At 55.7% G+C, this 14,467-nt stretch overlaps 1 protein-coding gene and 1 long non-coding RNA gene across 8 annotated transcripts in view; one reads left to right on the top strand and one right to left on the bottom strand.

Moving 5' to 3' along the window:
• The window catches only part of SCN5A (sodium voltage-gated channel alpha subunit 5), a 96,035-nt gene that overhangs the window by 19,115 nt on the left and 62,453 nt on the right, over positions 1–14,467 (top strand). For all 7 annotated transcript variants that reach the window (XM_049099806.1, XM_049099804.1, XM_035704848.2 and 4 more), the window contains exons 4-5: positions 7,030–7,119; positions 8,282–8,410. In XM_049099806.1, coding sequence (XP_048955763.1) covers positions 7,030–7,119; positions 8,282–8,410 — 219 coding nt within the window. The remainder of the gene's footprint in view (positions 1–7,029; positions 7,120–8,281; positions 8,411–14,467) is intronic.
• LOC125753410 (uncharacterized) lies at positions 10,114–11,945 on the bottom strand. The gene is made up of 2 exons (XR_007405167.1): positions 11,854–11,945; positions 10,114–11,283 (listed from the first exon to the last, which is right to left on the bottom strand). It is a non-coding gene; the product is annotated as an uncharacterized LOC125753410 (long non-coding RNA).

Here is a 14,467-nt window from a genome sequence, read left to right as displayed (position 1 = left end):
CATGAAAGTTGGGGGAAACCCTGCTTCTTCAGTAGAGACACATCCTAGAAGCCAGTCTGCTGAGGATCCCAGAGGACAGGAGGTCTGTCAGTGTCCCCCGGCTCTGCTTTGGCTCCAAAGTCCCCTCCCACCGCCTCCTCCCCATCCCCTTGCAGGGACCTCGGGCAGGTCACTGGGGCTCAGCCAAGGAGAAGCCACTTCCCAGTAAAGAGACCTCTGGTTTATTCATATGTGGGCATCCTTCAAAGGAGGCAACACTTGCTTTTTGATTAGGTGTTGACAAAATGTTTGCAGTTTCAGAGTTATCTCAAAGAACTCTGGTTAGCGTTAAATTATATAAACCGCAGCCTAAAAAAGCTGCCGGCTGGGGAGGAGCGGCCCCTGAGTGCTGCAGTTTGACAAGGGACAGGACTGGCCTTTGGGCCCTCAGGGGGCCTCATTCAGGCCACGTGGGACGTGGGATGTGGGACGGGGTGCCAGCACCCAATCACGGCTGCTCTGCGGCCTTCAGAAAAGGGGCCCCCCAGATGGGGAGGCGGGGAGACGGGTGTCTGCATGCAGCCAGAGGCGTCTGTGTCTCCCTGCGCGGGCCTGGGCAGCCTCCCTTCGGCTGGCAGCTGGCTGGGCTGTTAATTGAATCAATGCCGCTGGGCTCTGCAGCATGATTAGCCATGGGTGTGGCAGGCTGCCCACGGTCGCCCCTCAGATCCCCACTCTGGTTGGACCTTTCCGGAGGCCAAGGCAACGACCCATCAACCTCCGAGGAGGGCAGGAGGCTTCAGGAAAACAGCTGCCCCATGAGGAGCTAAGTGACGCAGGCAGATGCTGACAGCTCAGGGGCTTTTTCTGTCCAGGCGGGGATGAAGGATGCCCCTTCCTGGTTCCCTGCCCACCTGTGCCCAGTCCCTGATCCTCACTGCAGGGGTTAATTGGAGGGGCTCAGTGCCAAACTTGTTCTCTGCACGTAGATGCTCTGTCCCGTCTTCTGGCTTGCTCCTGCCTTCCTTGGGGGGTTCCTGAGATGTGTGTGTGCAGGGCAAGTCCCACATGCTGCCATGGCTGTGGGAGCAGCAGGGTGGCTCTAGGGGGGGCAGACACCGTGGGGAGGGGCTCTATTCAGGGGGCAGCCTGGGGTTCATAGCTACATCTTACTTTGTGAGTCAAGAGTAGTTCTAGATTGAATTTTGAGCCATTCTGCAAATGTTCCTAAGCACTTAGCCTGGCACCCTGGGTATATGGAGCTGAATAAGACCCTGTCTTTGCCCCTTTGGGAATTTTGCAGTCCCCTAAGAGCGATAAGACCTCTACAAGAATAGTTGTCATTCCTGCCAGCGTGTGGGCACAGCCTGGTGAGGACGGCATGGCGGGAGAAGGAAAGGCCAGCCTTCTCACTTGGTCTAAGCTGTCTCCACCTCACTCCAAGGGCGTGGCCTCCCTGAAAGCATGCTCCTCCTCCCACCTGGGGCTTCTCCTCCAGGTATCTAACCAACCCAGCACTGTTTGGCAGCCGCGGCAGCCCCCAGGGATGCAGCGGCAGCCCCAGGATTCCAGCAGGGCCCTGGACTGGGCCGGGGTGGGGGCAGCCAGATGAAGCCACCCTAACTGACATCCCCAGCCTGGCCAGAGGATCCACTGAGCAGTGGCTGAGGCTGTGTGGGGCTGGCCCCGCCTGCCCACCCCACCACCTGCTGCCCCCGGCGCAACCCACCCTGAGGCCTCAGAGCTGGCCTGTGTTCCCCAGGGCAGCGGCCCCAGGGAGGTGGCTTGTCATGGTTGAGGCCCTGCAGTGGGCTCCCAGGGGCTGCCTTGACACTCCACGGCCTGGGATTGGGAGCACTCCGCTGGCCCTCAACAGCGCCCCTTAGTGGTCTCGGGGGGCAATGGGGGAGAGGAAGGGTCTATATCTTGGGTTGCGGGGGAAGGTTTGGGAGCAGCCCCTCTGTGCCCTTGAGCCTTGCCATTCAAAGTGTAGCACATAGACCAGTAGCAGCAGTTTCGTGAGGCTCTTGTAAGAATTGCAGAATCTCGGGCCCCACCCCAGAGCCTGCATTTTTGCAAGGATCCCACAATCCGAGCACACACCACCCTGGGCAGTTGTTAGCAGCTGTCCTTTTGTGAGGATCACCTTAGGCTCACCTGGGCAGTTTATTTAAAATGTAGATTCCTGGCCCTTACCAGACCAGAAGCTCCAGTGTGAAGCCTAGGAATCCCCAAACTGTCCGCGCATTTTTTTTTTCTTAATTGAAATATAATTCACGTACCACACAACCTACCGTTTTTAAGTGTACAATTGAGTAGATTTTAGTATATTCCTATGGTGGCGCAACCATCACCACTCTCTAATTCCAGAACATATCATCACCCCAAAAAGGAATCCCGTGCCCATTATCAGTCGCTATGAATTTTGAATGCATACAGATTCTGTGCTTCAAATAATGAACTTTCACTCTGCTTACATTCTCTTGTATGGTGGTGGGGAAAAAAAGCCCACATAACATAAAATTTACTATCCTAGCCATTTTGAAGTGTACAGTTGAGTGGTGTTTACTATGTGCATATTGTCATGTAGCAAATCTCCAGCACTTTTGCATCTTGCAAAACTGAAAATCTTTACCCATGATTAGCTTACATTTTCATATCCATTCAGACACCTCCTGAGCCACACATGCAGTTATGTGCTAGGCCCTTTGGAGAGGGCAAGGGGCCAAAGACAAATTTAGGAAGGAGCAGGAGGGCCGCGCCTGCTCTCAAGGAAGAAAACCCACTCACTACTAATGATGCAGGCACTCACGGCGACATGCTAGTGGCTTTTTCTCTGTGCTCCATGCTTGCAGTGCATCCCTGGGAAGTGGCCTAAAAAGTAAATATGGGTATGTAGAATTATTTTTTCCAATGTATTTTTGTTATAATCCTGCAGAATGTGTTCCTGCCAGGATTAAATAAAAGAAACCAACTGAACTCCCAATTCCACTGCAGTCACATTCAGAGAGGCCTCACGTTCACACGGAGCAGCTTTCTGCCTTCCTGGGTGCACAGGATCTGTTCACAAAATCCACCCACGTTTCTCTAGCAGATTCAAATGGGCAATCAAACCACATGTTTGTGTGTGTTTGTGTGAGTGTGTGTGTGTGTGTGTGCATGTTCATTGAATGGCACAAATATATGAAAATGCCCCCCACGGCATCCCCTCTGTTTGCGAGCATTTCTTTTTTTTGACTCCTTGGGATCCAAAAACAGGCAGGCCAAGTTTCAGGCATTCCCCACCTGCCCCCATGCAGGCAGTCCTTACTGGCATTTTCATAATGAGGCTGGGAGTGGGTGTTGGGGCACAATGACACCACAGGATTGAAGATGTTCAGCTGAGCTCCCACCTAGAGAGCTGGCCTTTGCCTCTGCCCATACATGGGGCCAGCTCAGTCATCAACCTGAGACTGCCAGGCAGTGCAAACAGGTGTGCCCTGGCCTGGGGTACACTTGACTCATCTCTCTGGTATTGGCCTACTGCTGAGCTCCATGGGGGACCTGGGGATGCTTTGAGCAGAATCATGCACCTCTAGGTAGGAGGACACCTACAGGAATGACCATCCATGGGGTCAAGAGAGCCAAGCAGGGCTTCCAGCAGTCAAGGACCCCCAGAGTCTAGAGTTTGCTGCACCTTCCAGCACTCAAGGGCCTCCAGAGTCTAGAGTTTGCTGCACCTCACCTTAACCTGTTACTATGTCTAGAAAAGGCAGGCAGCTCCTGTCATTTCCCAGGATGGGCCCCAGGCCCTGGCTGGCAGCACTTAGAAGGGCTGTCTACTTTGGCTCTTCCCTAAGTCTTGCTGCTAGAGTCCAGCTCACCTGAACTCCAGCCAAATCTTTTGGCCCAGAGCAGCCTGTTCACACTGCTGTTTTCTGCCCAAGGGTCTTTTCTTCGCTCTAGTGAGAGCACTGAGAGGGGTCTCCCCCAGTCAGCCCACCTTGCCTCATCACCCTGACCAGTTGCGCTGATAGGTTGCTGAAGGAACCCTGCCCAGCATTGGGTGCCTGTCTAAATGCCTCCTCCTCCAGGAAGCCTTCCTGCCCAGCCAGAGGCTGGTCTGGTTTCTCATAATATCCCATCTTGAAGCTGTTCAGATGCCTCCTGTCTCCCACCCAGGGCCAGGCACACATGCTCTTTAGGTTTATTCTTTAAAATAATGAACAGTTTCATCCCTCCCCTGGGTGGCAGTCTGCTCACACTTTACAAAGCCCTTCACTCATTGGTTTACTGCCCTGTGAATGGTAGAAGTCAAGTTTGGGGTAGCATTTCCCCCTGAAGCAGGATGACTCCCAGCCCTTTGGTCTGGAGGCAGAGAGACTGACCCTTGGTATCGTTATGCAGAGACAGTGCAGCCGCAGGGCTCAGTGTGGGGGTCCCGAGCTGGCCAGCCCGGGGCTCTGAGCTGGGCTGTGCCATTGACCAGCCTTGTACCGACAGTGTGTGACTGCTGCAACAAATGACCACAAACGTGGTTTAAGACAGCAAAAATTTATTATCTTAGAGTTCTGGAGGTCAGAAATCCAAGAAGTTCTCACTGAGCTAAAATCGGGGTATTGGCGGGGCTGCATTCCTCTCTGGAGGCACTAGGGGAGAATCTGTTCCTAGTCTTCCCCAGTCTCTAGAGTCTGTGCAGACTCCTTGGCTTGTGGCACCCCCATATACAAAGCCAGCAACTCCTGGTGCAATATCCCACAGACATCCAACCCTCCTGCCTGCCTCTTTGACTTAGAAGGACCTTGTGCTGACATTGGGACCACCCAGACAATCCAAGGTGCTCTCCCATCTCAAGACCCTGAATTTAATCACATCCATAAATTCCTTTTGCTGAAGAAATTAGCATTTGTGCTTGTCAGGGATGAAGATGTGGTTGGGGTGGGCAGGGTGGGTACTGTTTCTCTCCCTGTTATAGTAACCTCCTGTCTGACCTTGTGCCTCAGTCTCTTCATGAACAAAATGGAGACAAATCCTCCCCCCCCACACACACACACTGCCCTTGGGTTGTTGGGAGAATTGAATTAGTTAATGGTTACAGAGAACAGAGCCTGGCACCTAGGAAGGGCTCAATAAATATTTGCTCTTAGGGTCATTACTTTCATATTTCAGGAATCACCTGGGATCCACAGTAGTGGATCTGGCCAGGTGGGGGTACGGGAGAGGGCAGTGAATAAAGCTGGTTGAGGGGCATATTAACTGTCTGCCTAGTAAGGACAGCCTTGGCACAGAGCCTGGGTGTAGGGAACATGTGCGTGTGTAAGGGAGAAGGGAGTGAGTCTCAGCCATGGAGACCTACCCACAGGCAGAGGGATGGGCCACTTTCAAGCTGAGGGACACCGCCCTACACACACCTGGGCCTAGAGAGGTGTCCTCCCACCAGGGAGGAATCAGGGCTTCATGGAGCGATGGCCTCTGAGCTGAGCAGCTCTGCTATAGCTGAGGGAGGTTCCCAAAGCCTGATCCTCTTTCATCTCAGGTGAGAAATTGGAGAATTCATTATAAACTGGGGGTGGGGCTTGGCATGCTATTTCCTGATCCCCTGGATTCCCTAGCAGGAGGACTGAGTGTGGAGGGCATGCATCTAGATCCTTTGAGAGGCCTCCCTCCCCTCCTCTCTCCCCCCAGATGGGACAGCATCGCTGTCTCCCAGAAGTCAGCACCCCAGCTAAGCCCAGTCTCCAGGCTGACTGCACTGGTCTCCCCCTCAGACCTGAGGCCCCACCAGGCCTTAGAAAAGGGTGGAGCTCTACTAGGGAGGAAAGAGGCAGGCCCCTAGGGCTCAATTACTTCAGCTCCCTGGCAGCCAGAGGGATTCTCAGGCGGGCAGCTGCTGCTTGCAGAGCTGGGACTGGGGCCACATCGTGAGCCTGGGGGCAGCCACCGGGCACAGGAAGCCCAGCCTCTCTTCTTGGGCTGAGGAGGGAATTTGTGAGAGCAGCAGGGTGTCTGTTCTGGCTCAGGCCCCTTGGAGGTGCCCCAGCCCCTACGCGGCCCAAGGTCTGCCCCTTGCTCCTCTGTAGGTCTGGCAGAGATGAGAGGGACCCGTGGGGGTTAGTCAGAGCTCCATCCAGCTTGAAGCAGCAGAGAAGGAGCCAGAGAGTCAGGGATCAGACAAGCCTGGGGCAGTTCAATTCAAGACCGGAGGCCCAGAAGTATGCCCACAACACAGTCCTGACATCTGAAGAGTTCCCGTTCTGGGAGCGGGGGGGAACAGATAGGCATTGACATTGAGGGATCAGCAGCACACTTAAAGAGAGATGATGCCCCATGCCCTGGGGTGTGGTCACCTAGGGATCGAGCAGCCTGCTTAGAGGGGGTGCTCCTGCCCAGAGAGGATGCTCATTCTGAGGGATGCCCCTGCTCAGAGGGGGTTCCCCAGCTAGGAGTTTCCTGAAGGGAGAGGAGGAGAGCAGGAGGTGGAGCACGTGTGAAGGGCAGGAGGCAGTACTAGAAGCCATCTCCTGTGCCGTCTGGGTCAGTGTGTCCTGACAGGGTGTATAAGTTTGGGCAGCAGAACACTCCTTCAGAGAAGTCCTGAGCCAAAGGTGAAAAGCCTCTGGGAAGGGAGGGGAGAGAACTGGGAGCTCCACTGTCCTCTCCCCCCAGCAGTAACCCCTGAGGAACAGCTTCTAAATCCCGCCTCCTTCTCGTGGGGCTAAGGACGGCGCTCCCCCATGGCTGGGGGTAAAAGCCTTTGTGGTCCCGAGGGTCTTCCTCCCTGCCCTCCAGGACCCTGTGTGGGACTCTGCTAATGGTGTGGTGTCTGGTGGCTGGCCCCCAAAGAGGCTACAGAGCAGGGCAGGGGTCCGGCCGCCAGTGCCGGGCAGAGGACAGGGCTGGCCTCAGTGGGGAGTTGTTGGCAGGGACTGGCAACCAGTCTGTCCCCTCGGAGCCCCTGTCTCGTTGACCTGGCAGCACTGGCATGGCAGTGACAACCCCGGGGACAGAACCCTATGGCAGGAGAGGCCTGGCTGGCCCGCTGCACACAGCTTTCCTTGACACCAGCGCTACGCTATTCAGTATGCTCATCATGTGCACCATCCTGACCAACTGCGTGTTCATGGCCCAGCACGACCCTCCACCCTGGACCAAGTATGTCGAGTGAGTATCTTAAGGCCTCAGTAGCCTGCCCCTCCCTCCCTTCTTTTCCATTCCATACTGTGGCCCCAGAAGTCACCCCTGAAGTCACCGGCAGGACTTGCCCACCTGGAGAGACCTTGGCCCAGCCCCTTCCCCCTCTGGCCACTCCTGGTCCTGCCAGCTTCTTGCCTTGAGGATGAAGCTCTCTGGGTTGGCAAAAATGGGAGATACCTTCCTTACCCACCCTGAAGAGCACTGAGCCCATCAGAGAAGGCTCTGAAAGAAAACCCTGATAATTTATCGAGGACTTAGTATGTGCCAGGCACATCTTGTCCAATGGGATGTGGCCAGGGGGTATAGCAGCTGGGCAAGGCCCAGGGCTGGCCCCACTTCAGGACTACCTCTGCGGCCTCCAGTGACCCTTTGCATGGCTTACTTCCAGGCCATCCTTCTCAAATGAAAAGTACCTTACCCACAAGTTTTAAACAGACCTGGTGGGCCCTTGGGGCGTTTGGTTTGTTTTCAGGGAACTGATGGAACATCAGGGACAGCCTCTCTCACCAGAGTGGCTTGTCTTGTGGCTGTGTTCGCACAGGACCCACAGGATCATCAGTGCATCGGGGATGAGGGAAGCAGCGCCGGTGTGGCCGGCTCCCATCCCAGTCCGTGGGCCATGGTCCTGGCATCTAGGCATCAGGATTCTTCAGGCCTCCCCGCCCAGCCTCAGGTGTTAGACCCTCAGCCCCCTTTCCAAGCCCCCGCAGGTAGCTGAGCATGGACCATGCTGAGGACCCACAAGCGAGGGTGAGGGAGTGATAATGATCTGAGTGGCCTTACAGGGTAGACCCAGTGACCACCATTTGCCTGTGTGCATGGCCCCCCAGGCTGGGGTGAGGAGAGAAGTCGAGGGTGTTTCTCATGCCAAAATAAGCAGGAGGGAAAATGCAAAATTCGGGTGCATGGCGAGCACTCAGCAACGCTGAGTAAACATGTGAAGATGAAATAATTAGTCCAATGTTTGGACCAAAGCTCCAGCTCTGCCATGGGGCATGGCCAAGGGTCTCGTACTAGGGCTCCTTAAGAAAGGAGCTGTACAGGCCTCCTGCTTGCGTGTGAGGAGCCTGGCCAATCTGGCCTGCGGGCAGCAGCCTCCCTGAGAAACCTTGCGGGTCTCTCCTCCCAGGTACACCTTCACTGCCATTTACACCTTTGAGTCTCTGGTCAAGATTCTGGCTCGAGGCTTCTGCCTGCATGCGTTCACCTTCCTCCGGGACCCGTGGAATTGGCTAGACTTCAGTGTGATAGTCATGGCGTAAGTACCTTGCTCTCTGTGCCGTACTGTGCCATGCCATGCCGTAGTAAGGAATGTGTGCATCACCTCTAGCCCTGGGCCACCACCGGGCCCTCTCCCCACTGCTGCAGTCGGCATGCCTCTCTACAAGTGGCTGTAGAGCAGCCCACCTTACTGCTGTGGCAAGAGGGAGACAAGATGGGGGCCCCAGTTCACATGGTGGGCTGTGGAGGTCAGGCCCGCTGGCTCATCTGTGGCTCCATGGCAGCCCTGTGCTCTGCAGACATCATTACGATTCTGGCTTAGCATCCTCTGTCCTTTCTACCGAGGAAACCAATGTTACAATCCAAAACCTCTGGACCACAATGAACAATGACCTGGGTTCCAAGGTGATTAAGAATGAATCAGCAGAAAAGAGAAGGAGTGTGGAAAAGACCGGGCAACCCTAGGAGCCCATGCCAGGCACACCAGCACATCTGCTGCCTCCACTCACTCCACGTTTGGCACATTCTAAGGCACCCAGTCACTGACATGATCCAGTGGGTCGTCACACCAGCCAGAGAGGTATCTTGGATGGGGATTCCTTGTCCCCATTTTACAGATGACAAAACAAATGCCAAGGACACCCAAGGAGCCTGCCAGAGAGTGAATGTGAATACCCCTGGCCTGCTGCCATGCAGGCTGGGGCCCCACTTTCTTGTCTAAAAAGAGACCCTCACCGAGGCTGGGTGGAGGCATTCCCCTCAAGATGTGTCAGCAATGGGTGCTGTGCTGTGTTCTGACAGGGATGACTGATCAGGGTGGGCCTCCTGTGCAGGAGCTGTGGCCAGGGCTTAGCCATCAAACCCTTTCGGAAAGCCTGATGTGTGTGCAGGGCTGGGCACCACGCATTGGCAGGGAGCAGAGCTGGTGAGGGCAACACTCTCTGCCCATGCAGAGCAACTTGTGGAAGGACAGTGTTGGCCTAGGTGGTATCAGAGGTTTGGTTCAGTTCTTACTTTCTAGGATTCTCGGATTCACTAAATCTACCTGTTTGTGACAAGATCTGCCTCACCCCAGACATGAGCAGCCCTGCTGTGAGCTCAGCCATGCGGGGGGAAGAGAAGGGAGAGTAGGCAGCCAGACCGTGCTGATGGGGTGCTTTCTAGCTAAGTGGAGAGTCTGATGGTTAGAAGATGCATCCAGGACCTGGTTTCTAGGCGCTCTGCTTGTAAACTGACTCCAGCCCACCGTTTTACAGGTGGGGAAACTGAGGCTCAGATGCTGCCACTTGCCCAAAGCCAGTGTAGACGTAGGCCTGGCCAGAGCTAAGTGAGCAAGGGAGAGTGTAGTGGGAGGAAAGGCAGAGTGCGGGGAGGGGGCAGGCGGGGGGGCAGGGGACAGACTTGTGGCTTGGCAGGCTGTGGTAAGAGCCCAGGGTGGCAGGAGCCACCAGTGGTTGAGAGCAGGGAGTAACTTGACCTGAGCTACGTATTATAAGTTTACCCAGCAGCTGGGGGGCTATTTTAGTAGCCAGGAGAGAGATGGCTGGGACATCTCTCTCAGAGAGTTTAAGTAGAAAAGCTATGGGACACGGTCAGATTTTGGATGTACTTTGAGGGTAGAGCTGATAGGACACCCCAAAGTGGTTTTGGCCTGAACAGCTGGGTGAACAGCATTACCGTTCACTAAAATGGAGGATGAAGGGAGGAGCTGGTGGAGGGAAGGAGAGACGGAATCAAGAGTCTAGATTGGAATGCATTAAATTTGAAAGCATCCAGGGTGAGATACAGAATAGGCAACTGGATATTCCAGTCTGGAGTTCAGGAAAGAGGTCCGAGGTAGAGATATATATTTAGAAGCCATCAGGGTGCAGATGAGACTTGCAGCCAGGAGACCGGATGAGTGAATCATCTAGAGTGAGCGCGGCCAGAGAAGGGACGGCGCCTGGGAACTGTACCACGGGATGCTCCAACATCTCGAGGTCAGGAAAGAAGGGGTGAGCCGGGGCGTCTGGAGGGCACTGCCGTGGTGGGTGGGGGAAGGCCTAGGCAGAGGACTGTCCTGAAAGCCAGCTCAGGAGCGTGACTCCACTCGAAAGATGTCCTGAGGAGGCTGAAGACATCCAAGGCATCGACCATGGCAGTCACGACGTGACACCCCTGAGGACCGTGATGCCGCTGATGGCCTTGACCGGACATGGTGGGGGACATACGCCTGATGAGATAGGGCTCAAGAGACGGGGCCAAGTATAGACATTTTGTTTGTGGAGTTAGCTGTAAACCTTGAAAATAGAGTGCTGGGGGCTGGAGAAAATGGGCAGGGGAGCACTTCTAAAGACGGGAGGTGTCTTTGTAAGGGGGTGGGCACGATCCAGGAGAGAAGAGAAGCCCGATGATGGAGGGGGCGGGTTGCAGGAGCAAAGCCCTTGAGCTGGCCTGAGGGCTGGGAATCACGGGCCCAGGTGGAGCATTGGCCTTAAGAGCACCGAAGGCAGAATTTCGAGTGGGTTGGTAGAGTCGATAATGAGAGAGGAGAATTTCTCTCCTGATTGCTTCAATTTTCTCCGTGGTAAGATGCAGGATCATCAGCTGAGACCACAGAGTAGGGAGGCGTGTCCGGGGTCTGTGTCTTTCCTATCTTCCCATTCCAGAGCCTGAGCAGGACTGTGTCACAGCAGCGATACCCCCAGACCCTGGGTCCCCTGCCTAATAGTAGGAGCCAGGCATTGGCCTGTCTTCAGCCCATGCCTCTGGGAGGTGCTCTGTGTGACCTCAGGCCTTCAGTGAGTCCTGCTGTCTTGTCCCATGAGAGAATCTGTCTCAATCCCCACAGGATCCCGCGGGGAACCGCTTCTTCCGCTTGGAATCACAGAGCAGGTGTGCCTTCCTCAGCAAGGCTTCCCTGCCTTCACTCTGTACGAAAACCAGGGGTAACAAAGCAGAACAGACTCAGAGGCCAGCAGACTATTTCCAAGTCCTGGGTGTCTCACAGAAACTGGCAACCCACTTCCCCTGGGGCTGCATGGACCCACTGGAACGTCAAGGTTCTGCTCTGGGCTGGGTTGGCCTGGCAGCTCTGATTGGTGGTGGCCCTGCCTTAGGACAAAAAAACGGCTGCCCTGGTAATGCAGTGGAATGCATCCTGCTATGGTCAGAATGGCTCGATAATGGGGAGGGGGCTCCTAGAATCATCGAAGGAGCCTGGGGTGGCAGAAACCGTCCATTCACTGAAACCCCCCCTCCTCCATTTTATAGATGGGGAACTGAGGCTTGCCCACAATTAGGGAATGAATCAGCAGTCGCGTTGGAACTAGAACAGGTCTCCTTGCTCGAGAGGCACCCCAGGGCTGATGTTTCCACCTGAACACCCCCACACACACACACTCAGTGTAGAGATGGTGGGAGGGTCGGGGTTGCCAGGAGGCCTGCCAGGCAACCCTCTCGCCAGAGTTCTTCCTGGGGCCCCTCCTGGCTGGGCATTACCTGCCAGTTAGCACGGCCTCCCACCTCCAGGGGTTGTTATGGAAACTGAACCTAGAGGGGAAGGGAGGGAAGGCAGCCGGGAGAGGGTGGGCTCTACCTCTGCCCAGCAGCCCAGGAGGGGCCTTGTGATGCAACAGGAGAGCTGCGCAGGAAGATGGGGGCGGAGCAGGAGGAAGGCCGGGGTCTCCTGCCTCTGGGTTCCTCAGCTTCCAAGAGGGCTTCTCCCTAGGCCCGTGATCCGCCAACCCAGCCGTCTGCCCCTACACAGTAGCTTGGCCAGAGCAGAAGGAGCAGAATGGCTTGGAGGAACGTTTTGCCAGCCTGACAGGGGCAGAGCTTGAGCCCCAGCCTGGCCCCTGCCGCAGCTGGCCCTTTCCCAGATACAGGGTCTCTTAGGACACATCCCAGGGCCCTGAGAAAGGCCTTACTGGGGCTCTAGGGCCCCCACATGGGAAGCAGCCAGGCCAAAGGTTCTGAACCAAGTAAAAAGGGCAGCAGCCCCCATGGCACAGACATGCAGAGCACTCGCCCAGCCCCGTGTCTCACCTTCGAGACTTCCTACTTGTTGGGACTGCCCTCCCACACGTGTCCTGACCTCACAAACACCCTACCACCAGCCCCACTCCTGTTCTCAGCCACTCAGCCAGCCTCACAAGCCTGCTGCGAGCACACACTTGGGATCTTGGCTTCTCTGTGCTTAGCACCAGCTGCTGAGGAGGCGGACCATGAATGGAGGGCAAGCCTGGGGGTGTGGGAAGGCGGGTTCTACAGTAGGACAGGCAGAGACACAGGATCCGAGCTGCAGACATGCAGGACTTCACTGGAGATGGGAGGGGGCAGACAGGGTCTGTGAGGGACAAGAGGGGCGAAGGATGGACAGCCGGTTCCCTCCAATCTGCACAATGCTCTGCTCACTCCCTGTGACCAGAAGAGGCTGGTGTCACAGGCCATGCTTATTTGTCCGGCAGCAGGAAATGGGGCCCAGAGCCACCAGCAGGCTGGACCCATAGCTTGCATGTGATGGCAACATCAGCAGTGTTCTGAGCTAAACCTGACAGTCTTGTGGCAGCACCATATCTGGATGGAAAGTGAAACCTGAGAAGAATGTGGGACAGAAATTTGAGGATCTGAGTCATCACAGAGAATGGAATAGCCATTAAAAGCAGAGAGGGAGCTTGGACCAAATTAATAGGTGTATATGGGCCAGAATAAGGGAGGTGACTTGTACTCTTCATTGGGAGTTTACAAGCTGAAGTGAGTCCAGAGAAAGGAATGGAAACCACACAAAAAGAATCTGGTGTAGCCAGAAGAAAAGCTCTGAGGATGTGTCTGCTAATTTCTCATCTCTGAAGGGATGTGGCGAGTGAGGAGGGAGCAGGCATGGACCACAGGGCCCCATGAAGATGGAAGGGCCCCATGAGTGGACATAGAGGAAGTTGGTGTCAGCCCAGTGTCAGAGCCGGACCAGGCAGGACCCAGCTCCCTCCAGGACACTGAGTCCCTTGACATAGCCTACAAGTTCTTCCCTGCGGGAACCCACAGCTTAAAAGCAGATTCAGAAGCTCTGAGCAAAGTAGAAGGGCCTGGGGGTCCAGACTGACTGGCAGAGTGCGTCCGGCTGCACTATCCACCCACCCATGACACTTACCCAGCCCCGCTGGTTTGCCATCCTGGGTCTGATGTCACTCAGATACCAGGTCAGACACACTTGGTTAAAAAACCAGACATCCTGAGTCCACTGTCCTTTGTTAAACATCAGACGCCTTCGCTTAAATGTCAGACATCCTGGATGTGAAATCTTTGGTTAAATATCACAAGTCACTTGCCACTGTCCCGATGGTCCTGGTCACACACCGTCCACCCAGCTCTTAGACATTCTGGTCACATGGCCCATTCATGCATGTCCTCACACTCTGCTCAGGCAGCAGCCTGCCCCCCAGAATCCGACCCCTTCCTCCTGTGCCTGTGAAGACCACAGGCGGATGACTGTCCGTGTTGTAGGATGGAACGTCTCTCCCACTCAGCCCTGCTGAGACCTCCCTCCTGAGGTCACTCCTCTTGTGAAGACTCAAGGCCATCCTTGGGGGTCTCTGGAGGTCTTGGGATGAGACTGAGGGGGACTGGGCCCCCAGAGACCCAGCTATGCCTCCGTGATGGTCTCAACCAGGCCTTAAGGCTCCACAGATTGGGGTAGTTGGGGTAGCTGGGCACAAGCTGATCGCAGACGACTGATGGATGATACAGAGCAAAGCTGGGACCGGAACCCCGCCTCGGCATCACTGTCACCCAGCCTGACATCTTGGAAGACCGTTTCCCTATTCACCTTGCTGTGTCTCCAGCCATAGTCCCCGCCGTGTGGTTTCATGTCACCATCCCGCAGGGCATAGACAAGAAGGCAGAGCACCGGTTATTCGCAGGACCGTCACCAAGAGAGCCGCCTCCCGTGTGGAGGCCTCCTGTGTAGACGTCCCTAGGTCATCTCGCGAGGGCCTGGTGTCAGGAGGGTGGAGAGGAGGAAGCAGACACCCGGGAGGCCTGGGCATCCGCAGCACCCCCTGCCCTGCCCGAGGGAGAGGGGGAGGGGGCGGGGCGGGGCGGGCAGGCCAAGGTGCTC

This window comes from Canis lupus, chromosome 23 (assembly GCF_003254725.2).
Source record: "Canis lupus dingo isolate Sandy chromosome 23, ASM325472v2, whole genome shotgun sequence".
In the NCBI taxonomy this organism is placed as follows: domain Eukaryota; kingdom Metazoa; phylum Chordata; class Mammalia; order Carnivora; family Canidae; genus Canis; species Canis lupus.
This window is presented reverse-complemented; position numbering and strand designations above follow the sequence as displayed.